This window comes from Acomys russatus, chromosome 11, assembly GCF_903995435.1.
Source record: "Acomys russatus chromosome 11, mAcoRus1.1, whole genome shotgun sequence".
Taxonomy (NCBI): Eukaryota; Metazoa; Chordata; class Mammalia; order Rodentia; family Muridae; genus Acomys; species Acomys russatus.
In genome coordinates, this window is record NC_067147.1 from 8,126,418 (window position 1) to 8,152,625 (window position 26,208).

Sequence of the window (26,208 nt, forward strand, 5' to 3'; positions counted from 1 at the left end):
GCTAAAGAAAACTGACTCCGCCCCCCCATCCTCAGAAGCCACCAACTGCCAATAGGTCCTCAGCTAGGGTGGGGGCCTGTGATCTCCTCTCCACTCTATGCTACAATATTGACTGACTTGATCTTGGGCAGGCAACCATGATTGCTATAAGTTCATGAGTGTAGCATTCCTGCCACATTCAGAAGACACTGTTTTGTTTCTCTCCTTCACATAATCTGGCTCTTACAATCTCTCTGCCTCTTCCTCTTGAAAGGTCCCTGAGTCTGTTGGGGACTGTTTTGCCCAAATTTTGAGACTCCCCGAACAGACCACCCAAGAGCCAAGTCCAAATGTAATAGCAAGGAAGTCTTTATTGCAGGTTCGAACCTGGGCCACACCTCCTATGCACTGACACAGAAGATGCAGGAAGGTGGCCTTGAGTCTCAATTGAGAGGGGTTTTTATAGGTTTTAGAAAAAGAAATGGGTTTTACAGTATATGGTTGGATGGCATATGGGCAGAAAAGTTGCAAGCAGGGAGTTACAAGCCTTGGTGTTTCGTGGTTGAGTAATAGATGTAGGGGCAAGTTGGCCTATAGAAAAGATTGGTTGAAGCAGTCATGGGGGTGTCAGGACCTGGCCTAGCTTCTCCTAATTGGTTGTTGCTATGTGCCAGACCACCTGCTGGTCACCTTGACCAGCAGAGAGTATATTTGAACTTTCCCAAGGTGAGCTGATTGTGTTGCTAGGGGAATTTTTCTGTTTAGAATAGTTTGTGGTTTTTCTAGAATCTGGGTTCAGCCCTTGGCTACATTTAACACAAAATGGAGTTTGTCGGTCCTTACAGGGACAAGGTATAATATGTATGTCTCATTCGTGGTTGAATATTACAGACACTGGTTCTCTGTACTTTGACCAGTTGTGAGTTTTAGCATAAAGCACTGTTCACTGTCAAAGGAAACTTCTCTGATGAGATTTGAGAGCCGAATCAATCTGAGTACAGAGAGATATGAATTTAAAGAGCAATTTGATACTATGAGATCTGGTACCTTCTGCTGTGCAGATGTACATGCAGGCAGAACACTGTATACATAGTAAATAAATCTTAAAAAAAAAAAAAAAAAAGGAAATATCTAGCTGCCAGCACCTTTGGGCACAGCCTTGGAGCTCAGCCAAGTAGACGCTACTATGACCTTAAAGACAGGAGGTTGGACTATTCACCGGATCGACCCGGAGAGGGGAGGGGCCGGAAAAGGGGCGGGGTTTCTGCCGGCAATATGGCCGCCGCAGGACTCTCTGGCAACCTCCAGCCCGCCCTCTATAGCCGGAAGTCGTCTTGCCTTCGCCTCTAGGAAGCGGAAGTGTTAGGGCAACTGGCAACTGGGTTACTGCTTTGAGAAACCGGCTTGTGAGGAGCGGCGGGAAAGGCGCGTGTCGGCTTCTCACTGGCGCAGCCTCCGCCGCGGTCGCTGCTGTCCCGCCCTGCCCTGGCGACGTTGCAGGCACCGGAGTGGACGAAGCGCGGCCCGGGAATGGGCAGCCGGGGGAATGCGAACACTGAGGGTGCCGCGGCTGCGCGGAGGGTGACAGGTACCTCGGGTGGTGTGGGGCGGCCTGGGAAACAGGAGAGAGGGGCCAACGCGGGAGGCGACCGTGATTCCGAGTCACCTTGGGCTTCCTCCTGCACTCTGACGCGGTTTCCCTTCTAGTGCTCTCTTCGCGAGCGCCTCAAGTTGTCCCCAGCGGTCGTCTGTTCTAAGCGAGGGGCGGCGGGCTCACTCCAGCAGTCCTGACCGGGTTTGAAGTGTAGGAGAAGGAAGCCGGGCGTGGTGGCACACGCCTTTAGTCCCAGCACTCGGGAGGCAGAGGCAGGAGGATCGCTGTGAGTTCGAGGCCAGCCTGGTCTATAAAGTGAGTCCAGGATGGCCAAGGCTACACAGAGAAACCCTGTCTCGAAAAACCAAAAAAGAAAAAAAAAAAAAAAAATGAAGTGTAGGAGAAGGAAGTGCCCTCAGGAATTTAGACCAAGCCTGACCCTAAGAAGGTTGAGAACCCAGCACTTTGCATGACTCTTTGGAGAACCAGTTGGTGGTTTTTCTTTTCTTTTTTTTAATAGGTTTCTGTTTTCAGGTGATGCATCTTGGTTGACTTTTTCTGTGAGTGATAAGATCTCTTGGCATGAAATTGGAGGATTCACTTCACTTTTAGCTTGCCACCTGTCAGCGGAAGATCTGCGTGCATCTCCAATACATTGTGGGCGTGAGCTTTTCTAGTTGCTCAGCTGAAATCTCCCTTTTTCTGCCTTTATTGTCAGGTTTGAGAAGGAGCATGCATTCTTTGCTTGTTCTGAGACCTGGGAGCTTACCCTTACTGTACCTTGGAAACATCTGTGCGCTCAAAAGCCTATTGTATAAAGTTCTTTCTTTCCTAGAAATACCTTGTACAGTTGGCAGTTACATGAAGACATTTTTGTTTGCTTCCTCTTCCTTTGGAGATAGGGTCTCATGTACCTCAGGCCAGCCTTGGGACTAGAGGCTTGGCCAGCTACCACCGGACCTGCTTGAAGACACTGTAGCCTTTCCACTTGGCTTGCTTTTGATAAAGTGAGCTGAAACTTTTTTCTTTAGATAAAGATTTAAACATTTTTATTTTACTTATTTAGTTTTTGTTCTCTGTGAGCAGGACAACCCAGCTCTGTGTGGGTTTCAGGGATCAATCTCAGGTTACCAGGCTTGCATGCCAAGAGCCTTTACCCACTGAGCCATCTTGCCAGAACTTTCTTTTTTGCTTTCTTGAGTTGGGGGGGGGGGCGATCTATCTCTATTTACACACACAGATATACATCTATCTATCTATTGATGCAGATATATCTATTATCTATCTAATGACACAAATATCTATCATCTGTCTATCTAATGACACATATCTGTCTGTCTGTCTGTAGAGAGAATGTAATAGTGTGCATGTGGAGATCGGAGGACAACTTTGAGAGGCTTCTCTCCTTCCACTGTAGGGCCTGGGATTTGAACTCAAGTTATCAGCCTTGTGTAGCAAGTGCCTTTATCCACAGAGCCATCTCTCTGGCCCAAAACTTTATTAAAGGAGGTAAACAATACTTTGTACAGTAGCAGGTGATCTACATTGGATTAAAGGGGAGTAGATGGACCAACGGAGAAACCTCCATTAGAACTTGTGTGCAGGGATGTAGTCATATTCATTCAGATGAATAGCGGCTACTTGGAGCTGAAATCAAATTTATGTGACTCACAGCGAATGGTTATTAGGTATAGGCCCCTCAGTAGTTAATTACTTCTCACTTGGATTGTATGTTTCCTATTCATTTTCTTTGCTAAATGAATATATTGAAACTCAGTCTGTAGGCTTGCAGATTGCAGATTTTTTATGCTGCCCCCCCCCACTTTTTTTGGGGGGGGGTTGAAACAGTGCTTTTCTGGGTAGTCCTGGCTGGCCTTGAACTCAAAGAGGTTCACTCGTCTCTGCCTCCAGAGTGCTGGGATTAAAGGCGTGCGCCACCACCACCTGTTTTATTTTTATTTTGTTTTTAAAAAAGAGTTTTTTAGCTCCTCTTTACTTTAACAATGCTGAAGCAGCTGGGTCTGTGGCGCGCCCTGTGTAACCCTGGCACGCGGGAGGGAGGTGGAGGCGGTCGGATTTGGGATTCAGGGGCATCCCCAGCTACATAGCAAGTTTGAGGCCCACAGGGGTCAGGACAAGAACCTGTTTTGAAAGAGAAAGAAGGAATGTGGTGATACCTTCAGAACCAGCCCCCCTGTTCTACTTCCCAGAAAGTGAAAGCTTTGCCACACACACCTGTTTCTCACAGGTTTCATATTTGATGTGGATCATAAGCAAGCGTTAGTTTAAACACTCTCACGGATGGCTGCTAATAGACCTGGGCCTAGGACGCGCTGTTTGTCTATCATGCTGCCCTCTTCGTTCCTTTGGGGTGGGAGAGGCCCTAAGGCTGGGAGTCTGCTCTGTTGCTGCTGGCTTGAATATATTATAGGGCTCCTGGGTCCTCCTCTTTCTCCTATTGGTCCTCTTAAGATACCTGCCCCAAAACTTTCCAGCTGTTTTACTTTTCACTGCCTCCCAGAAACAAGAAGGTGTCATTTCGGGAGCTCCCCTTTGCTTGCTTTCCCTGCCGATTTATATTACCGTAGCACTTCTTCAGGTGCTGGTGTGACTAGCTGTGCATCCCTGATAGTTACAAATCATAGTGAATCTCGGTGTCACACTCCTCTCTTGTTTTCTTAATTCCTTAGTGAATGAGGCCTGTGTTTATTTCATTTTTCGAGGCTCCTGTGTTCCAGGCTTCATGCTAGGCATGATGTCCATGGCAGGCAAGACTCCCTGCACTTGAGGTACTCACATTTAGTCCCTGAAGTCAGCCTAAGCATGGGCCTGTCAAGTTGGCTGGGTGGATTTCTCTGGGGCCAGCTTTAGGCCCATCCCATTCAGATCGACATTGTTCCTTCCAAAGACTTGCCCCTAAAAAAAAAACAAAATAAAACAAACAAACAAAAAAAACCAACCCCTTTTTATGGGGGGGAGGGGAGGGGTTTGAGACGGGGTCTCTCTACATAGCCCTGGCTGTTCCGGAAGTCACTATATAGACCAGGCTGGCCTCAAACTCAGAAATCTACCTGCTTCTGCCTTCTGAGTGCTGAGATTAAAGGAGTGAGCCACTCCTGAGTTAGAAGAACCTCAACTTGCATTGGTTCTTTTTTTTTTTTTTTTTTTTTTGGTTTTTTCGAGACAGGGTTTCTCTGTGTAGCCTTGGCCATCCTGGACTCACTTTGTAGACCAGGCTGGCCTCGAACTCACAGCGATCCGCCTGCCTCTGCCTCCCGAGTGCTGGGATTAAAGGCGTGCGCCACCACGCCCGGCTTTTGCATTGGTTCTTGAAAGAAAGTGGTTTGTTCAGTTTGAGTCTGCAGAGAATGAATCCTTACTTCTTCTAACACCAGTAGGAAATAGTGTCACACTGTAGAATATTAAAAACACTGTACAGTGCAGTGGCGTGCACTTAAGATCCCAGCACTTAGAAGATAGAAGCAGGAAGCTCCCAGTTCCAAATAGCCTGTGTTAGAGAATAAGACCTCAAGAACGCATAAGCCTGCTAAGGGAACAAAGCAAGGCTCTAAACCTTGCTACTTAGTTCCCCAGCACCTCAAAGGTAAAACTGCCCTGAGCTTTCCTTATTTCCCAGATGGGCTGGTGCTGCACATCTCATGTGCCAAGTGTTTGCTTAAAGGAGGCAGGAGCCAGCGGTGGTGGCCTTTAATCGGATCACTGTGCGTTCGAGGACAGCTTGGTCAACAAAGCGAGTCCAGGACAGCCAAAGCTACACAGAGAAACCCTGTCTTGAAAAACCTAAAAAAAAACCCCAACTAAGCAAAGAAACAAAGAAACAAACAAAAAAACCCAAACTAAAACCGAAACCAGAACAGGGAGGCATAGCTGCTACCCCCAAAGTCTTCAGTCCTTTGGTCATTGTGCAGAAAGACTAGGTAACAGGACGTATGTAAAGCACCTGGGCCTTTCTGTTGTTTCCCAGCTCCTGTCTGTTCCCCGCATCGAGTCCTTCCTCACCCCATAGGACTTAGCCTTCCTTGTTCTCTTTCCCGCATGTTGTGCTATACCCAGGCATACATTTGTTTATATATGTACAATATTCTGGCTAGGTTTTGCATCTTAGGGAGGCAATGGGGGCTTTTTTTCTGTCTGATATTGTGACCTTAGTCACATCTAAGTCCACCCATTTTCCTGCAAATTTTGTGATTATGTTATTCTTTAGAGCTGAATAGTATTCATGTGTGTGTGTGTGTGTGTGTGTGTGTGTGTGATATTCATTTTTCACGTATTGATGCACAACTAGGTTGGTTCTAAGCCTCTGCAAGTGGCTGTCAGTTGCAGGCAGTTTCTTGGTTAGGGATGGGAGCCTGTGCCTACTTTCCCCTCTCAGTGCCCGGACACAGTCTGGCCTGAACCCGTGCAGGCCATGTGTGTTCTGCCATCAGCATCTCTGTGAATCTATATGTGCATCAGTCCTGCTGTGTCTGGAGGATGCTGTTTCCTTGGAGTCAGCCATTGCCCCTGGCTCTTACAGTCTTTCTGCCCCAAGAAGATTTGATAAAGACATCCCTTTTAGGGCTGAGCGCTTTATTTACACATGGAATGTTCAGTGTTTCATTGGTTTGTAGAGAAGTTGGCAGTGCTTGAACATAACACTCTTCTGAGAGATGCTTCTGTGTCTATAACTTATTTTGTTTCAGTGGTGTTTTTAGTCTTTATGCATTGTATAAAGAAGGCTTTTAACATAAGTGATATCAGTTAAAAAGAAAAAGAAAAGTAGATCCTGATTGGCTCACTCAATGTCTTTTTATTGTTGTTGTTTTTTGGTTTTTGAGATAGAGTTTCTCTGTGTAGCCCTGGCTGTCCTGGAACTTACTCTGTAGACCAGGCCAGCCTCGAAGTCACATCTGCTTCTGACTTTTGAGTGCTGGAATCAAAGGTGTGAGCTACCATACCCCACTGCCATACCCAGTGGTTGGTTTTTTTCCCCTTTCTTTCTTTCTTTCTTTCTTTTCTTTTCCTTTTTTTTTTAAAAGAAGACCTCTCATCATGCTGTCCAGGCTGGTTTTAAACTCTAATCCTAATTTCACCACAGCATCCTGAATAGCTGAGATTACAGGCTGAGTTTCCTTTTTGTGGCACTGGCGATGGAATGAGTGTCGTACTGTGCTAGGCAAGTGTTTTACCACTGAGGCACAGTTCTAGATGGAGGGTACTGACCTCTGTGTAGCTCTGGACTGGGGTGCAGAGGTGAGATTAAGGAAGTTCTGAGGTCAGCCAGTGCTGGAGCTGTTTTCTGCAGTGGTGTGGATGCCGTCTGAGAATGTCAGTTTCCTTGGGGAGGATGCTGATGGGAGCCTCTGCTTCCTAGGAGCTTGGGCTCCCCGCTTTGTAGATGGGCGCAGATGGCACGAGAAAGTCCTGAACCCTTTGCAGATTGCAGAGCCAGTCTTCCAGTTGCTACACTGGAAAATCACTACATTGTTCCCTAGAGTGAAGGAAACTGCGTGCTTCTGACAGCAGCTGTCATTGTCTTCCAGTTTTAGGGTACAAGTCCTCGGCCGAGGGGCGGCAGCACCATATCCCCTCTGGAACGACAAGGAAGGATGTTTGCTTGCCACTTTCAGTGTCTGGTAGCATCAGACCCCCGGATAGTCCTGGGCTTGGGTGTAGCTCTAGTGTTTACTTCTCTCTTCACAGGCACTCTCTCTGTGTCTCTCCACACCTCTCCCTTTGTTAACACTAGTAATACTGGGTCACTATACTGATTACTGCCCTCACGAGCAAAATGTTATCACCTTGTAAAGACCGTCTGCACGTCAGTGCCCATTATGAAGTAGAGGGGTTATGACCGCAACATATTCCCCCCTCCCTTTTTGGGGAGAATATGGTTCAGCCTACAACCTACTTGTCATTTCTGTTTCATCTATCTTAGATTTGTTTACCCTCAGACTTTATGAAGTTGCATGCAGCCTGCTGGGTGACCAACTTTTACATGTCTGTGTGATGTCACCCCTCAGGAAGGGAAGTGGCGCCCTGTAGGAAAGATTGTAGCCAACTAGCCAACTCTAACTGCCTGACTTTCCTTGTCCCAGGTGCGCAGCGCTGCCTTTTTGGCCATCATGGTGCTACATGCTGTTTGTGTCAGAAGCATTTTATTTCTGTAGGTTCACTGTTGTTTTGTACTTCCTTGTGGACTTTTAACATTCCTTCTCTCCTTTTTTCCCCTTGCAGGGCTTTGTTACAACATGGGTCTTCTGCTTGCATTGGCTTCCCTGTGCCTGTTTTCCTTAGCAGAGGCCAATTCCAAAGCTGTTACAACCTCACTTACCACCAAGTGGTTTTCTGCTCCTCTGCTGTTGGAAGCCAGGTAAGGAAGGAGACATGCTCTTCTGTATAACACAGTGTTATAAACTCAGGGCCTGGCAGTAAATGAATACTGAGGAGTGAGCTCACACTGTTCACTTGCATGTGCTAAATGCCCCTTACAGCGCCCACTGCGCGCTACCTGGGAGGTGAGGATGGGCTGCACAGGACTGATTTATAGGCTTAGGATTGGATAGGAGGAGGGAGGAGGAGCTGAAGAATCCACTTATACTTGGTTAAAGGTGCTCCTGTTCTACTTTGTAATCTCCCAAATCAGGATGCTTTCTTTCTTTTCTTTTTTCTTTTTTTCCGAGACAGGGATTCTCTGTGTAGCCTTGGCTGTCTTGGACTCACTTTGTAGACCAGGCTGGCCTCGAACTCACTACAATCCGCCTGCTTCTGCCTCCTGATGTGCTGAAATTAAAGGTGTGCACCGCCTGGCCGGGATGCATTCTTAAGTTTAGAGTTTGTTCTTGTCATTAAGTTTGTACTTTTGTATTAAGTCAGATCTTAATTAATTTGTGTCAACATATATATACATTTAAAGTGTTTTTTGTTTGTTTTTTTGCTTTTGTACCACATAGCAGTCCCTTGTATAACTACATTGGTCCTTGGTGCTACATAAGCTGATAGGATGGGGAGCACATGCCTGTAATCTCAGCATTTGAGAGGAGGATAAGGAGGTCAGGGTCATCCTTTGATACACAGAGAATCTAAAATCAGCCTGGGATATAGGAGATGATGCTAAAAAAATAATCTTAAAGCTGGGAATGGTGACATATCTGTAACAGCAGCAGCCTGAGTAGAGGAGTGGGAAGTTCACGACCAGCTTTGATGAGTTATGCAGACATTACCTCATCATTATCACACAGCATTAGTAGCAACAGAAGACTGGGAATGTAGCTGGGCGCGTGGCGCACGCCTGTAATCCCAGCACTCGGAGGCAGAGGCAGGTGGATCTTTGTGAGATCAAGGCCAGCTTGCTCTACAAAGCGAGTCTTAGATAGCCAGGCTACACGGAGAAACTGTGTCTTGAAAACAAACAAACAAACAAAAAACAAAAAAAGGATTGTAACTTACTGGAAGAATGCTTGTTTGCCTGTCAGGTGTGAAACCCTAGGCTCAGTCCTCAGGGGAGTGTCTATGGTAGGAGGATGTGTTTGAGGCCAGACTGGGTCACACAGTGATCTCTTGTTACAACCAGGCCGTAGTTTAATTCTATAATATAATTAAGTCTTAAATCGGTAAGATGTATTAAGTGATGAAAATTTTTTTTGTTGGGGGTTTGCTTTGTTTTGTTTTAAAGACAAGGTCTTATGTATCCCAGACTTGCCTCAAATTTACAATGTAGCCAAGGATGACCTTGAACTTTGATTTTCTTGCCTCCATCTATTCAGTGTTGGGATTATAGCTGTGTGCTATCATGCCTGGCTTATGTGACCCTGGGATCATGAACCCAGGATTTCATGCATGCTAGGCAAGCGCTCTTAGCATTTGAGGTGCGTCTCCAACCCCTCGAAGGAGTTTATGGTGCTACCCATGGAGTTGAGAAAGCATGTCTGAAGCTGCCAGCTCCAGCTTCTCAGTTGTTTTTCCAGTTTCTTTGATCACTCTTGAGGATATAGGCTATGATATTTGCTTCATCAACTTCTCCATCAGAAACACCTCCCCTTTTTCTGCTATCTCTGGCAATTTATCACTTTGGGCTGTTACTTTTAGATCCCTTCTCCAGTAGGGGTTTGGGAACAGGTGGTCAAGGGCCTTGGAGGTGACTCCAGCAGGAGCTTTGTATGTTTGAAATTACTCTGCAGCCACCTCTACAGCTACCTGAGGCCACCATTGTTCCCTCCTGTCCCCAATGATGAGTTCGATAGTGTCGGTGGATGAGGACGAAGAGGTCTATGTACCAGGGCATGTGGCTGTTACAGAACTTGTTTTTCCTTCCGGCTAGCCCTGGGGCACTAAAAGCATTCCTGTGTGTATTTTTAGATTGTGCCTGATTACTATGAAGGGATTTTAGCCTGTGATTGCCCATGCAGTGATACAGACATTTAATTGAAGTAAAACTCTTGAGTGTTTTGAGCAGCTGTAGTTACTACTAGAAATAAGTATTATTAAAATTGGGAGCAGCAGTCATTTGTTGTTAGACATAATGGCCAGAGGGCATAGGGTGATAGTTATAAATCAAATCTATCTTCCAATAATAATTTTTGGGATTATAGACATGAGCCCCGAAGCCCAGCTAGCTCCCTTTTTTATTTTTTTCATATATGAAAAACTTTTTTTGAGTTCCTAGCAGCTTCCTTATTTGGAGAGTGGGTGTGATCAAGGGTGCCTGAGGACTTACACTGAGTGAGTGTGCCTAGTGCACGGAGAGAACAGATGCCCTTAAGTCTTCCTGTCTTCCTCTTCCTCCTGTGGGAGACTTACCCTATCCTCACGATAACAGTGGATACAGAATATGCTTACCATATTTGTACTGTCTGTTATATATTTAGGTGGTTTAAGGTTTTGGCTTTTTTCTTAGTTTTTCTGTATGTGAAGAACTTTGTATTATGACCTTTTAGAGGTATTTGTCAATAAAGAAATGGTGTGCCTTCTGTGCACATCACTGTGTGTTATCAGTGACTGGTGCTGGGTATGGCTCTGTAGTAAGCGCTTCCCTAGGTTGTTGGAGGCTATAAGTCACACATGCAGCACCAGAGAGCACAAAAATCAGTGTAAGTGCAGTAGCTTGTACCGTCCTCTTCTTCCCCAGCTGAAATGTTTATAGTAAACCCATGGATACTTTTGCTCCCTGCATAGGAATACAAAGCTAAAGAAGCAGAGCAAAGGAAAAAGCAAAGTTCATTATATTATATAAGAGTGGCATTATTTTGTTGTTGTTGTTGTTTTTTTCGAGACAGGGTTTCTCTGTGTAGCCTTGGTCATCCTAGACTCACTTTGTAGACCAGGCTGGCTTCAAACTCAGTGATCTGCCTGCCTCTGCCTCCTGAGTGTTGGGATTAAAAGTGTGCGCCATCACGCCTGGCTCTGAGTGGCATTATTTGTAATGATTCTTCTATTATCCTCTTCTGGATTAGTTTAATGGATGTAGTAGCTTTCTTTCTTTCTTTCTTTCTTTTTTCTTTTTTTTTTTTTTTTTTTTTTTTTTTGGTTTTTCGAGGCAGGGTTTCTCTGTATAGCCTTGGCTGTCCTGGACTTGCTTTGTAGACCAGGCTAGCCTCGAACTCACAGGGATCCACCTGCCTCTGCCTCCTGATGTAGTAGCTTTCTTAAGACTATTGTAATCTTAGGCCTCTGAAGTTGGATAGAAATATGTTTCAAGAAAATTGTTTGTGATTGTATGAAAAGTGTTTAGCCTGAGTGGGTCCTTGTTTTGTCTAACCCTGCTGAGTGTGTCATCTTCCCTAAGCTCATGAGTCGGTGTTGACTTGCATATTGACTGCTTAGAGTGTAAGCTGTCCTAAGGTCAATCCAGTGTGTAATGAGTCAGTACACAGCCTAGAAAAACAAGGCTCACGGAGGCACTAATAATCTATTAGGAGGAGCCAGTCACTTTGAAACCTATCTTTAGAGAAGCTATGTATTCCCAGGAATTGCTTCCCATTTTCCCACATTTCTCTGTGTAGCTGCGGAGTAGAAGGCAAGTTGTACACCCCAGGGTTGGCAGTAATGGGCAAGCCTTGCTCTGGCTAGGTGAGCTGAAGATCTAGGTCTGCAGAGTCCTTTAGGACAAGGAGATCACCCCACACTGAGACTGTGCCTCAGAGCCACAGGCACCAGCTTACCCAAGTGGTCCACTCAGGCGTGAAGTGCATTTTGATTCAGGAACTTTAGACTTGGATGACAGGAGGCTTAGACAGACCTTTTATACTTTAAAGCTAAAAGAGATGATAAGTCTTAGGTTTGATTTTGTTACATGTGTACTAATTTTAAGCTAAAATTTAATGATGTGGAAACTTTGGTGTTTTAGATGTTAAAAGCTTAACATGCTGCCTTTATTCTTCAAGAACTGTTCTGGGGTTCACGTTTAGTGTGGCAGAACCTTAAGCTGACACATCTGTCCTTTGTAAGATCCTTTTATTCTCCCTAGTAATACAGTCTGTGTTGGAAGATTTTATCATCTCATTGCTGCTATCTCCTTCTCTCCCAGTGAGTTCCTAGCAGAAGACAGTCAAGAGAAGTTCTGGAGTTTCGTAGAAGCCAGTCAAAATATTGGATCCTCAGATCATCACGGTAAGATTGAAGCAAATGCTTGTTTGACTTTGTGGTCTGGGGAAATGTTAGAAAAAATGGTCTCTTTTGTATAATATATATAACATGGTAGCTGCTGGAAAGCTTTTCTTTAGTGACTAGAGTTGTTATGGGAGGAAGATTTGCCTTAGCCTCCTGCACGGGCTACTCCCGAAACCCTCCAGTTGTAGACCAGTGCATTATTTATTTTCCTTTTGAAGAGGTGAGGCCTTGCTCGGTGACCAGGCCGGTTACACAGTCCTGCTGCTTCAGCCTCTCAAACAACGGGGGTCGTCGGCAGACACCACCGTGTGGAGCCCCGCATATCATGTTGTGTGGTGTGTGCAGTTTGTACCTGTGACTGCAAACGAGGCCTTTCTTCCCATTGCTTTTTCTCTGTTGTGCTCTGTTGTTAATGTGCTTTGGGACTAGTTAATGGAAGTACATTTTATTTTAGATCATTTAATATTACCTTTGTCTGTCTGATTGAGCCTCTCTTCCTTTTGTTATAAACTAATTACACAACTGAGTTATTTGTGTTAGTGTGGTTTTTTTTTTTTTTTTTGGTGTTAGTGTGTTATTATTAAGTCAGTGCCACCCAGCGTGACTGTCATTGTACCTGCTGGCCACTGAATACCTAGTGTCACGATGTCAGGTTAAGATGGACCTCGTATTGCTCAGTTTCAGTTTATGGTGTGCTTTCTTGAGCACTTCCTAATATGAAAGATGTAGTATAGGTTGTTGACGTTGCTAGTCCAGTATGCTAATAGAGGACATAGTCATGTGCTACCCATTGACATCTGATTGGGATGGGCCACATACATGAGAGTGATGCCGTAAGATGCTACCCAGTGACCTCTTAGTTGTCATAATTTGTGTAAGTGTACTTTACTGATTTACACAGTGACAAAGTCACCCACCCAATAGTGCATTGCTCTGAAAATATATCCCTTAGTGACATATGACTGTCACTAAAATCTTGAGCACTACACTGACAACAGTGACTTCTTTTTTTTTTTTTTTTTTGGTTTTTCAAGACAGGGTGTCTCTGTGTAGCCTTGGCTGTCCTGGACTCACTTTTTAGACCAGCTCGCCTCGAACTCACAGAGATCCACCTGCCTCTGGCTCCCGAGTGCTGGGATTAAAGGCATGTGCCACCACACCTGGCCTGCCTGTCTGTCTTTCTTTCTTTCTGTTTTTTTATGTTTCAAGTGTGACTTCTTACTGGAGCAGAAAAGGTTGGAAACTGACTATTGTTAGGTTAAATGGAATAGGCTACTTTTAAATTTTTGTTAAAATATCATTTTAATGACATCTGAATCTCATGATAGAAATACATACAGATTTTGAGCCAGCATCTATGTTTTAATCATATAAGTTAGAGTGAGCTAGAATTGTTTATAACAAGTTATTTCACAGATCTGGAGACTTGGCTCAGTGGTTAAGGGTATGCATGCATGCTTTTCAGATGACCTGGGGTTCATTCCCAGCTCCCACATCCAGCAGCTCATAAGGGGATCCGATGCCCCTGGCTCTGAGGGCATACATGTGTGTGTACCAACACACAGACAAACACAAAACTCAAAACAATAAAATACGTCTGAAAACATATTTTACCTTTACTATTTTATGAAATAAAATTTTCAGTATAGGTTTTAAAATAAAACCTCAAGTCTTAACAGCTAAAATGAACTTTTAATATAAATGACATGTTCTTGGTTAGTGTAACAGGGATGTGAATTCATAAACATATGTTAAATGTTTCATTATTCAAAAAAAAAAAATGTTTCATTATTCATAGTTCTGCCACCCAAAGATTGACATTATTAATTTTTGTGAACATTTTGAAGTATTTCTTTCTGGTTTCTTTTTCCATGTAAGATGATGCTAATGTCATATGGAACCGGATGCACTCTGCTTTCAAGAATGTAAATACTGGAGCTGGAGAGATGGCTCAGTGGTTAAGAGCACTGTCAGCTCTTCCAGAGGTCCTGAGTTCAATTCCCAGCAACCACACGGTGGCTCACAACCATCTATAATGTGATCTGGTGCCCTCTCTTCTAGTATACATGCAGATAGAGTACTCATATGTAAAATAAATAAATCAATTTATAAATAAAAGAAAAGAAAGGGGAGGGAACTGCCAAGGCTCTTCTCCATGCCCTCTGGCCTCTCTTTAAAAAAAAAAAAAAAAAAAAGAATGTAAATACTGGGCCTAGGGAGATGGCTCAGTGGATAAAGCACATACTATGCAAGTGTTTAGATCCCAGAACCATGTAAAAACCAGGCAGATGGGACAGTCACCAGTGACCTAAGCACTCAGGAGGCAGAAAAAGGGGACCCCTGGATTAAGCTGCCTTGTAGACTAGCTGCAGCTGAGAGGCTCTGGCTCACTGTGAGAGTTTGCCTTAACACATAAGTGGAGAGATGCAAGCACCAAGGAAGATGCCTGGTCTAATTTTGGGGCCTGCACAAACATGTAGGCATGTTCACGTGCCCTTGAAACAAGTGTGTCCAGACACATACGGCAAGCTAATATTTTTCTAATTGAAGATTTTATTTTTTAAATAGCTCATACTGCAGTCAACACTATATTCTATAGTGTTTTTTTTTTTTTCTTCTTCTCCCCCTCCTCACACACACATATGTGCATATACTCACACATCTTTATTTCACAGTCTTTTGGCAAAAATGATTACTTGGTGTGTAACAAGTTCTGTACTTTGCTTTTTGTTTATTGGAGGATTTATTCATAGTAGCACTCAGATGTCTTTTTTTTTCCTAAATAACTTTGTCTAGCTTATCAACCTTTATGATACTATAATATCTTTTGATATCTTGTTGTGCTCCTTAGAGTTTAGTTGAGTGGATCACACAGTCTAGGTTCTGGGAGTACAAAGATATAAGCTATTGCCTGTCTCTGCTGTCCAATGTCAGTGACATGCACTTTAGTCAGTGGTGTGGTAGACAAAGCCGTCCTCTGGGGTCCCAGCAGCGACGTAACTGGTCTGTGGGAGCATGGAGTAGAGATGAAGTCTGCTCTCCTGATTGGTGTCTGCCAGGAGGAAGCCATCTCTGCCAGTAGGAAAATAGTGGTTCAGGCAAGCAGCATGCTTTAGAAGAAGAAAAGAAGAGTCTGTCTGTGTTACGGACCTCAGGTAGTTTTAGTCACTTGACAGAAATTCAAGATGATGCCCTGGATGGAACACTGGGGAAGTTCATTTACCATCTGCCTTTGCTCTGCCTTACTGACCTGCCTTACATGGTTGTCTGCAGTCATGCAGTTCTTCGGCTAATGTGCTTCCTTGACAGAAACGGATCAGTCCTATTACAACGCGATATTGGATGCTGCATTTCAGTTTCTCTCACCTCTGCAGCAGAATTTGTTGAAATTTTGCCTCTCTCTTCGTTCCTACTCAGCCTCCATTCAAGCCTTCCAGCAGGTAATAAAAATCATTGTGTCTAGAGGACAGGCTTTTGTAGGGGTGTGACATGGGGACTTACTTGATTTTAGTTCTCTTGAGACTGACTTACATTTACCACTTTCTTTGTCTGACGACATTTTCTGGTATTAATGATTGATTTTTAAATAATGAGCAAAACTGATGGTTTTAAATCACTGAGGTCTTTAAGTCATAGATGTTTCCTTCCTTCCCTGGTTTGGGGATGGAACACAGGGCATTGGGCATGCCAGGCAAATTAGTAAATGTGACTTCCAAGCCACACCTCCTTACCAATCACCGCTATGCCCATTGTATTTTATTTTTCTTGCATTGGGGCTGGACTTGGATATAAAAATTTTTTAAAAATTATTTACTTGTATTTTCATGTGAGAAATGAAAAGAATATCATCACAAGAAAAGTGACAGCCACATGCTGCTAGGCAACCCCGTCTGGAAGATGTAATCTTGCTAAAGCAGTGGACCTGACTCTGGTCACAACCTTTGGATGTAAAAGCAGGAGATACAAGAGATAGGCAGTGTCAGCAATGCCAAGGGGATGTCGTCCAAATATGTAGGATCAGAGAGCCGTTATAGTAAAGCGACCTGGTCTATTCTGTGATAAATGAAAAGGGAAAAGAAAAGAGGAACATAGCAACATGAGGAAGACTTCAAAATGTCACTGCAGGGTCTTGTTTAGATTTTGAAAGCAGATGTGTATATCCCAACTAGACATTTGTTTGAGCAGGTGTTAAAACCATCCTGTATTATAAAACAAAACAAGTACGGACAAGCACTCAGAGTGGATGAACTGCGTGGAACACTTCTCAACAAATCTCTCTGCTATTTCCGTGCCTTTTGAGTGTGGCCTGCTGAGTTTAGTTAGAGTTCCTTCACAGAGCTAGGTAGGAGACTATGTACTGGAGCAGGGGAACATCACAGGAGCTGCGCCATTAAGGCAAATGCCACCCCCTCTGCCAGTAACCCTTAACTGCAAGTAGTCCTGGAGGTAGGGCTGAGGCCTGTGGCTCTTCACTTGAATGGCCTGCTCGTGTACAGGCTGTGTGCATACCGCCACAAGTGCAGTGAATTTGAGTGAAGCTGCTGTATGCCCAGAAAAGACATTTCTTCCTGCACGTCTCATCCTCTGCTCTTGCGCTCTTTCTACCCCTCCTCTGCAGAGTGTGATGACAGCTGTCCCATTTAGGGCTGAGTCCTCTGCCATCACTTGTTCTAGGTGCTTTGGACAGTTGGGTTTCTGTGGAAACTGCTACTCACTGCACTTGGGAACATCTCTAGCAAAGGCTTGGACATACCACTAATCTGGGGGTATAAGCACGAGATCCCTGAAGTTTGTCATCTATTCATCCTGGTGAATTGGTGAGCTTCAGGTTCAACGAAAGAACCTGCCTCAAAAAATAAACTTGAGGAATATTCTAGAAAGGACGCTGCATGTTAACTTCTGACCTCAACATGTATATGTAGGTACACACACACACACACACACACACACACACACACACACACACACACACACACACACACCATACATACAAAGTTTCTGCCATTTTGAGCCAAGGGTGTTTTGAATGTACAACCTATCTGTTGCTAATTCTGAGACAGAGGTAAAAATTCAACTTTCTCTTGTGGAATGATAACACTAGTACTGAACCTCCTGGGGTGATATGGAGGAACTGAATCACAGTTCCGTCTTGGAGCGTTCTTATCATCTTGACCCTCAATGGCTGTTCAGCAGATGGTAGTTTTTGCTTTTTTTGTTTTTGTTTTTGGTGGTTTTGATTTTTTGAGACAGGGTTTCTCTGTGTAGCTTTGGCTGTCCTGGACTTGCTTTGTAGACCAGGCTGGCCTTGAATTTGTAGAGATCTGCCTGCCTCTGCCTCCCTGAGTGCTGGGATTATAGGTGTGTGCCACCACACCCGGCTTAGTTTTTCCTTGTATTGATGGTGGATTGTCATTCAATCACATGTTCATTAAATGATAGATTTCTGTCTTAACCTTGAGTAGAATATGTATTTGTCTTCCCTCACAGATAGCAGTCGATGAGCCTCCACCGGAAGGATGTGCATCATTTTTTTCAGTACATGGGAAGCAGACTTGTGATCTTGATACCCTGGAGACTCTTGTGCTGTCTGCACCTGACAGGTTGGTTGCGTTACATGTGCTCTCTGAGTTGAGTTTTATTTTATTGTCTTCTTTGTTTATTTCAGGTATTCTCACTCTGTAGTCCTGGCCTAGAACTAGAACAGACCAGGCTGGCCTCGAACTCACAGAGACTGCTCTGCTTTCCTCCAGGGTGCTTGGATTAAAGGCATATGTGTCTATGCCTGGCTGATTTTTGTCTCTCTGTTTGTTTGGTTCTTGAGAAAGAAATTAATTTGTAGACTGGGCTGGTTTTGAACTCAATCTTCCTGTGTAGGCCTCTCACGCGCTAGGGTTATGAACATGTGGTGCATGCATAGCCCCTCTGATGGTCCTAGCTCTCCATTTATGTATGTACTAGAGTATAGCCGCAAGCCGGACACGGACCAGGTATGAGCATTGGCTCCGTTACTTAAAATAGTGTTGTAAGAGGAGGCAGATGACTTTGCTTTCTCTTTTTGTTTTTGTTTTTTGGCTTTTTGAGACAGGGTTTCTCTGTGTTATCTTGGCTGTCCTGAACTCACTTTGTAGACCAGGCTGGCTTTGAACTCACAGCGATCCGCCTGCCTCTGCCTCCTGAGTGCTGGGATTAAAGGTGTGCGCCACCACGCCCGGCTTACTTTGCTTTCTCTTGTTTCAGAACCAGAGTATTTGATATTCCTGTTTATTGGGCAGTGATTTTTTTTTTTTTTTCTGAGAGATTTTATGGACTTTGTTGTTAGCTTATCAAGGAATGCTGTCTGTTCAAAACGCTGAGACCTGAAGTAGCAGAGACTAATGATAATGCTCTTTTAGGATATTATTACCAACAACAGACAGTACTTAAAAGATAATTGAAACTTGATTTGAATAATGAATGTGCACTTTCCTTTGCATGAAGAGGCTGAGTTCTGCAGTGGGCACTTGCAGTATGTATGTGTCTGTCTCTCTGGCTGGAGCAGCTGCCTCTCTCTGAACCTGCTCTAAGGCCATGTGGTGATCGCTCGTTCTACCACAGACGTTAATGGGACTTTTGGTTGTGTATGTCTTGTGTAATGACAACTGTACTATGGCTGCCCAACAAATGGCCTGAGTGTCTCTTACTGAGGATGACAACCAATAAGCTCTTTATGTTCCAGGCACTCAGAGGCAGGGTATGGATAAGGCTGAGAATGGCCACTGGGGGAGATGCTCTCTTGGGTGAAACATCATTGGAGACTTTGTAGTTCTTTTAAAATTTTGTTTAGTTTGTTAGAGCAATAGTGCAGACCTACATAAAGAGTGGTGTCTCTTCTGAGAGATTAGAACTACTTTTAATAGTCTATTATGTGTTCTGTCAGGCGTTTTTTATGGCTTTCAATCTGTACAAGTAGGTAGGCCTATTTCTGTTCAGAGGCGTCTTTCCACTTAGTGCGTGTAGGTGTACTTCAGTATTTTTAACACCTGCGCATTGTCCTATGTAAAAATGTCCTGCTGATGGTTTTTCAACTTGTTCCCAATTTTGGAACTTTCCTATGATAAGGAACATATTTTTTCATCTGTGGTTATCTTTGTTGAGTAGTTATTAGAATAGAGGTTGTGGGTATGTTAGTTACTTCTTTGTTGCTATGATTGAGTACCACGATGAGAGACAATGTAATGGAGCATTTACGTTGGCGTAAGGTTTCTGTCCTACTTTGCTTCTTATTGCTGTGATAAAACACTACAAATAAGAAGCAATTTTGGGAAGGAAGCGTTTATTTGGCTTATAGTCTCTGATCAGGGGAAAGCAAGGCAGGAACCTAGAAGCACGTTGCCCAGCCTGCTTTCTCTTATAACTCAGCATCTATTTAAGGATGACACCGCCAATAGTGGGCCAAGCCGTCCCCCATCAATCATTAATCAAGAAAATGCCCTACAGACTTGGCCTACAGACCAGTCTGATGGGAGCCTTTTCTCAACTGAATTTCCCTTTTCCTAAATAACTTTAGCTTATGTCATGTATACAAACACACACACACACACACACACACACACACACACACCAAAACACAAAAACAAAAACAAAAAAAAGCCCCTAAGCAGCACAGTTTCAGGAGGCTGTGTCCATCACGGCAGGGCAGCCGTGATTCAGGAGGCTGTGTCCATCACGGCAGGGCAGGCGTGATTCAGGAGGCTGTGTCCATCATGGCAGGGCAGGCATGATTCAGGAGGCTGTGTCCATCACGCAGGGCAGCCGTGATTCAGGAGGCTGTGTCCATCACGGCAGGGCAGCCGTGATTCAGGAGGCTGTGTCCATCATGGCAGGGCAGGCATGATTCAGGAGGCTGTGTCCATCACGGCAGGGCAGCCGTGATTCAGGAGGCTGTGTCCATCACGGCAGGGCAGCCGTGATTCAGGAGGCTGTGTCCATCACGGCAGGGCAGCCGTGATTCAGGAGGCTGTGTCCATCACGGCAGGGCAGCCGTGATTCAGGAGGCTGTGTCCATCATGGCAGGGCAGGCATGATTCAGGAGGCTGTGTCCATCACGGCAGGGCAGCCGTGATTCAGGAGGCTGTGTCCATCACGGCAGGGCAGCCGTGAGTCAGGAGGCTGTGTCCATCACGACAGGGCAGGCATGATTCAGGAGGCTGTGTCCATCACGGCAGGGCAGCCGTGATTCAGGAGGCTGTGTCCATCACGGCAGGGCAGCCGTGATTCAGGAGGCTGTGTCCATCACGACAGGGCAGGTGTGATTCAGGAGGCTGTGTCCATCACGGCAGGGCAGCCGTGATTCAGGAGGCTGTGTCCATCACGACAGGGCAGGTGTGATTCAGGAGGCTGTGTCCATCATGGCAGGGCAGGTGTGATTCAGGAGGCTGTGTCCCATCACAGCAGGGCAGGTGTGATTCAGGAGGCTGTGTCCATCATGGCAGGGCAGGTGTGATTCAGGAGGCTGTGTCCATCACGACAGGGCAGGTGTGATTCAGGAGGCTGTGTCCATCACGGCAGGGCAGGTGTGATTCAGGAGGCTGTGTCCATCACAGCAGGGCAGGCATGGTGGCAGGAAGAGGAAGTGAGAGCTCAGATCTCATCCACACACAGGGAGCAGAAAGAGCAAGAGCTGGAATGTGTCAAGACGATAAACTCTGAAAGCCTGTCCCCAGTAGTTCTTCCTCCGAGTTCCAAAGCTTCCTAACTTCCCTCCAAACAGAGCCACCAACTGGGGACCAAGTATTTAAATACATGAGCCTATAGGGGATGTTTTTCTTTCAAACCACCACAGTAAGTCATGTTTTAAGAACTTTTAATGTCTTGATGCCAGTCTAAGGAGTGTGGTGGTTTTAATTTTTTGTTTGTATTTTGAGAAGCTTAAAAAAATGAAGGAGCAGTGGTGGCATACACCTTTAATCCCAGCCCTTGGGCAGCAGAGGCAGTGAGATGTCATGAGTTCGAGGCCAGCCAGGGCTACACAGAGAAACCCTGTATCGGAAAACCAAAAAAAGAAAGCTGAAAAGTTAAATTCATTATAGGAAGATCATAGTAGCAAACATGGCAGAGAAGGGAGACTTGCTGTAGCTTACAAGTTGCAAAGTTTTACCTGCTGCTTACATTATTTGCACAGTATGTTTTCAGATAAGTCACACTCCACATGTGTCTAGGTAAGCAGTCTACTAGTGAGATTTAGTGTTATGAGGCTTGGTGTGCATCCTGGCTTCCCTTCCCTTCTTTCTTAGGGATTGATAATGTTTAATCCAACTCAGTATTTTATAATTAATATTCATATGATTTATGTTTATGATCATGAACAAGTAAAACTGATACTTGACAGTATCCATATGCAAGCTAGGAATGTGATGCCATGTAAAGATACTTAAAAATCTGTACTAAGTTCTTAAAGTTGTTGTCAAAAGTGTCCTGGTTTTTGTTTACAAATTTTTTACTTGAAAATTTTAAGCTTTTAATATTTATTTCCAGACCTAAACCTTTATTATTCAAAGGAGATCACAGATATCCCTCATCAAATCCTGAAAGTCCAGTGGTCATTTTTTACTCTGAGATTGGCCATGAAGAGTTTTCTAATATTCATCACCAACTTATATCAAAGAGCAACGAAGGCAAAATTAATTATGTATTCAGACATTACATATCTGTAAGTATTGACTATTTACAATGTTCGTAATATTAATTTGTGTACAATGACCTTATAATTTAATATGGGGCTGGAGAGCTGGCTCAGAGGTTAAGAGCCCTGTATGCTCTTCCAAAGGTTCTGAGTTCAATTCCCAGCAACCACATGGTGACTCACAACCATCTCTATAATGTGATCTGATGCCGTCTTTTGGCCTGTGGGTATAAATGCAGACAGAGCACTGTGTACATAATAATAAATAAACCTTTTTTTTTATTCTGTAAAAATTTTTTCTTACATATACATTTATATTTTTCCACACATATATATAATAGATTACATATAGTAATAAATAAACCTTTAAAATAATTTAATTTGAACTATTTTGGGGGGGATCCAATATTTTTATTAGATCTTTCTTTCTGTTTTGGTGTTCTCTCTCACTCATCTCTTTCTCCCCCTCTCTCCCTCTAACTCCATCAATTCTTTTTTTTGAGATACTGTTTAACTCTGGCTAGCCTAGCACTCACTATGTAGACCAGACTGACCTCAAACTCACAGTGATTCACCTATCTCTGCCTCCCAAGTGCTGGACCACAGTGGGTGCTACCACACATGACATTTTTTAATTAATTTTTTTTTTTTTACTTTCTCTTTTTAGGAGTGTGTATATACAGTGTATGTACATGTGTGTTGTGTGTTTACATCTGTGTGTGGGACCATCATGTGCATGTGGAGGTCTGAAGTAGATATTGAATAACTACCTGATGGCTCACCACTCACTTTCCTCCATTCCTTGAGGCACAGTCTCTCCTCAGTGGATGGATTGAGCTAGTCTAGCTAGCCAGCTTGCTCAGGGCTCTCCCTGTTTCTGCCTTGTATGGGTTAGAATTACAGGCAAGCTGCCACACCAGTCTGGGTGCTAGGGATCTGAACTGCGGTCTCATTCTTGAGTGGAAGGGCTTTACCTGCTAAGACATTTCTTCAATCTTCGTCAGAAATGGCAAACAATTATACTTAAAAAGTGGTGTAATTGTTTGGATTTTATTTTAAAATGAACTGCATAGAGCTAAGTATGAAGACTGACTGGATAGTGATGGAATCATGATCTGTTTTCAGACACTTTGAAAGGTGCTGGATTGACTAGAAACAGTGTGAGGGCCTCTCAGCCTCCAGAGAGGGACAGAGAGAAGACATTTAACCATCACTTGATTTGTTTTTTTAGGTTAAGGTACCAGTGGGCCTGCCTCTTTTGGCTGCAGATATGCAGTGTTTAATTGATCCAAGATCCAAGGTCTTTTTTTTTTTTTTTTTTTAACAGCAATTTAATCTTACAGTAAATGGAAACTTATCTTTTTAAAGAAGATTTATTTATTTATTATGTATACAATGCTCTGCCTGCATGTACAGTTGCAAGCCAGAAGAGGGCATCCGATCACATCATAGATGGCTGTGAGCCACCATGTGGTTGCTGGGAATTGAATTTACGACCTCTGGAAGAGCAGTCAGTGCTCTTAACCGCTGAGCCATCATTCCAGCCTGGTCCGAGGTCTTATATCTGGGTAGGCCCCCTCCCCCTTTTTCTTTTAATCAAGAAGAAAATCATTAGTGAGATGTAGTCTAAATGACAGCCCATGTAGAACTCAGGACCACTAGAAGAGCAGACAGTGCTTTTAACCTCTGAGAGGTCTCTCCAGCCCCTGGCCAGAATTATTATTACTTTTTTTTTTTTTTTTGTACTGTTGAGGATCTAGTTCTTGGATCTGTGTGCTTGAGAGAACCCTCTGGCTCCTTCTCTGCCAGCTCCTCTGTGTGAGTATAAGTCAGGCCTGCTTGACCATGGCTTTGTTTGGAAGCAGTGAGGAACCCTTTGTCCTAACCCTCCTCTCTGGAGGTTGGATACTGGTTAAGGTTCACTCCTTCACTCCCCACAGAACACCCCCTTCTATCTTCATGCCCTCCTTTTTTTTTTTTTCTTTTTAAAGATTTATCCATACTATGTTCTGCCTTCATGTGTGCCTGCAGGCCAGAAGAGGGCTCCAGATCTTACTATAGATGGATATTATGAGCCACCATGTGGTTGCTGGGAGTTGAACTCAGGACCTCTGGAAGAGCAGCCAGTGCTCTTAACCTCTGAGCCATCTCTCCAGCCCGTCCTCCTACTTTAAAAATAATAACCCACTAAGTCCAGTTAGTGTTGTCCATACGTGCCTGCTTCTGGGGCCACGCACTGGAGCATGGGACACCCACTAGTGGCTGTACATCCACAAGAACGTGACTCTTTTTCAGCAGCCTCATAATGAGCCAGGTGGTGACCGTGGAATTCTTGCTCTGTTTGCAGAATCCGAGGAAGGAGCCTGTTTACCTTTCTGGCTATGGCGTGGAACTGGCAATTAAGAGCACGGAGTACAAGGCCAAGGATGATACTCAGGTGAAAGGTGAATTTGTAAAATCAGACCAGCGTGTTCTCTTGCCTTTAATATGAGTTAATGGGGAACTGGCTCCCATAGTAAAAAGAACAGGGTTAGGAGTGTCGTGAGCCAGTGTTCCCGTCCTGGTTCTGCCTCGTCTGAGTGGGTGGCCGTCAGCTCATTTCCTAGGTCCTGATGTTTGTCCTCAGGAGTATATGGGCACTGCAGACTCTGATAACGTAGAATAATTTGGGGTGGATATTGTGGTATGTGATTAACAGTCTTAGACTCAGGCAGGAGAGTCACAGTTCAAGGCTGGCCTGGACTGTCTCCAAAACAGTAAAAATGAGAGTAAACAGAAGCGGGAAAAAAAAAGTTGAAAAGGTTTAATATGGTGATTTTTGCAGAAAATAATTTAGTAGACAGTAACAGATATTGCTGATATCATATTTGTCACAAATAAGCATTACTGTGTCATTCCAGCACAAAAATGTAAGCATCCCAGGCTTAATGGATGATTCTGTTGTTATTGTTATTGTTGTTGTTGTTTTTGAGACAGATTCTCTCTGTAGCCCTGGCTGTCCGCGAGTCACCCTGCAGACCAGGCTGCCCTTAACTCACCGCGATCCTCCTGCCTCTGCCTCCTAAGTGCCGGGACTAAAGGACTGAGTCCTCATACCTTTCCCTGAATTTTTTTCAACCGAAAGTTTTACTGCCTATCGTTTTTTAAAAAAATATTTTAAACATAAAAAACTTTTATTAAATCTAATAACTTTGAAAAAACCTTTTTATTTTCTTTCTTTTTTTTCCAAGACATGGTTTCTCTATATAGCCTTGGCTGTCCTGGACTTGATTTGTAGACCAGGCTGGCCTCGAACTCACAGAGATCTGCCTGCTTCTGCCTCCCTGAGTGCCCGATTAAAGGTGTGTGCCACCACACCCAGCTTAATTTTGAAATTTTTAATGTAAAATTTTCTAAGGCTTAAGAGAAAATACATTCTTATTTTGTCTAGGAAAATAAAAATATTAAAACACTGTTGGTTTAAAAGGCTACATTGAAATGTAAATTGAAGCATTGACATTTAACGTTCAGACATTGTGAAGTTAACATTTTCTGGTCTGAGCTACTAGACATGTCTTCACTATGTCTCTATAGGAACTGACGTAAATACCACAGTCATTGGTGAGAATGATCCTATTGATGAAGTTCAGGGGTTCCTTTTTGGAAAATTAAGGTATGTTAATTTATGTTGACAAGATGGCTCCGTGCGTTCATTCCTACTGTTGCTCTTGTTGCTGTCTGCTAGCACTTCCTGTGTGTAGTCCATGCAGAGAAAGCCCACCGCCCCCTCAGCGCAGCTGCTAATGTTGAAGCTCACGCTCTTGGCCGGCACTGGCTACCTGCCGGTGGCTGGCGTGCATTTTTCTTTTCTACTCAGTTGATGACATAAAGTTACATGTCATTGTGTTGATGGAGTAACAGAATAGATCAATTGTGTTGCTGATGTTCACAATGTTGGTGGTAGTGTGGACTTTAAGCTAGAGTAACCGAAGCTATTTTCTTATGCTGAGCAGAACCTGAAAAAATAAGCAAAAGCCTCATAGTAGACTTTAAAAACACTCAACAGAAATATGTTCTATCAGCCAACAGGAAATGGTTTTTTCTTTTTTTACTTTTTTGGTTTTTTGAGACAGGGTTTCTCTGTGTAGCCTTGACTGTTCTGAAGCTCTCTCTGTAGACAAGGTTGGCCTCGAACTCACAGAGATCCACCTGCCTCTGAATTCTGAGCGCTGGGATTAAAGGTGTGCGCCACCACACCTGGCACATGTTGTGGTATTTTGTAGCAGGGTCTCAGTTTGTAACCCTGGTTTGTCTGGAATTCTCTGTACAGACCAGGCTATTCTCAACCACACAGAGATCTGTCTGCCTTTGCCTCCTGGCTGCAGGT

At 44.0% G+C, this 26,208-nt stretch overlaps 1 protein-coding gene across 1 annotated transcript in view; it reads left to right on the forward strand.

Annotated features, from left to right (window-relative positions):
- The first annotated feature begins 1,326 nt into the window (after positions 1 to 1,326).
- Positions 1,327 to 26,208, forward strand: part of Uggt1 (UDP-glucose glycoprotein glucosyltransferase 1) — a 105,872-nt gene continuing 80,990 nt past the window's right edge. Inside the window, exons 1-8 of the mRNA XM_051152810.1 lie at positions 1,327 to 1,567; positions 7,811 to 7,946; positions 12,099 to 12,181; positions 15,491 to 15,621; positions 17,669 to 17,781; positions 21,695 to 21,869; positions 24,190 to 24,286; positions 25,416 to 25,494. Of these exons, the coding sequence (XP_051008767.1) occupies positions 1,510 to 1,567; positions 7,811 to 7,946; positions 12,099 to 12,181; positions 15,491 to 15,621; positions 17,669 to 17,781; positions 21,695 to 21,869; positions 24,190 to 24,286; positions 25,416 to 25,494 (872 nt within the window). The 5' untranslated portion in view covers positions 1,327 to 1,509. The remainder of the gene's footprint in view (positions 1,568 to 7,810; positions 7,947 to 12,098; positions 12,182 to 15,490; positions 15,622 to 17,668; positions 17,782 to 21,694; positions 21,870 to 24,189; positions 24,287 to 25,415; positions 25,495 to 26,208) is intronic.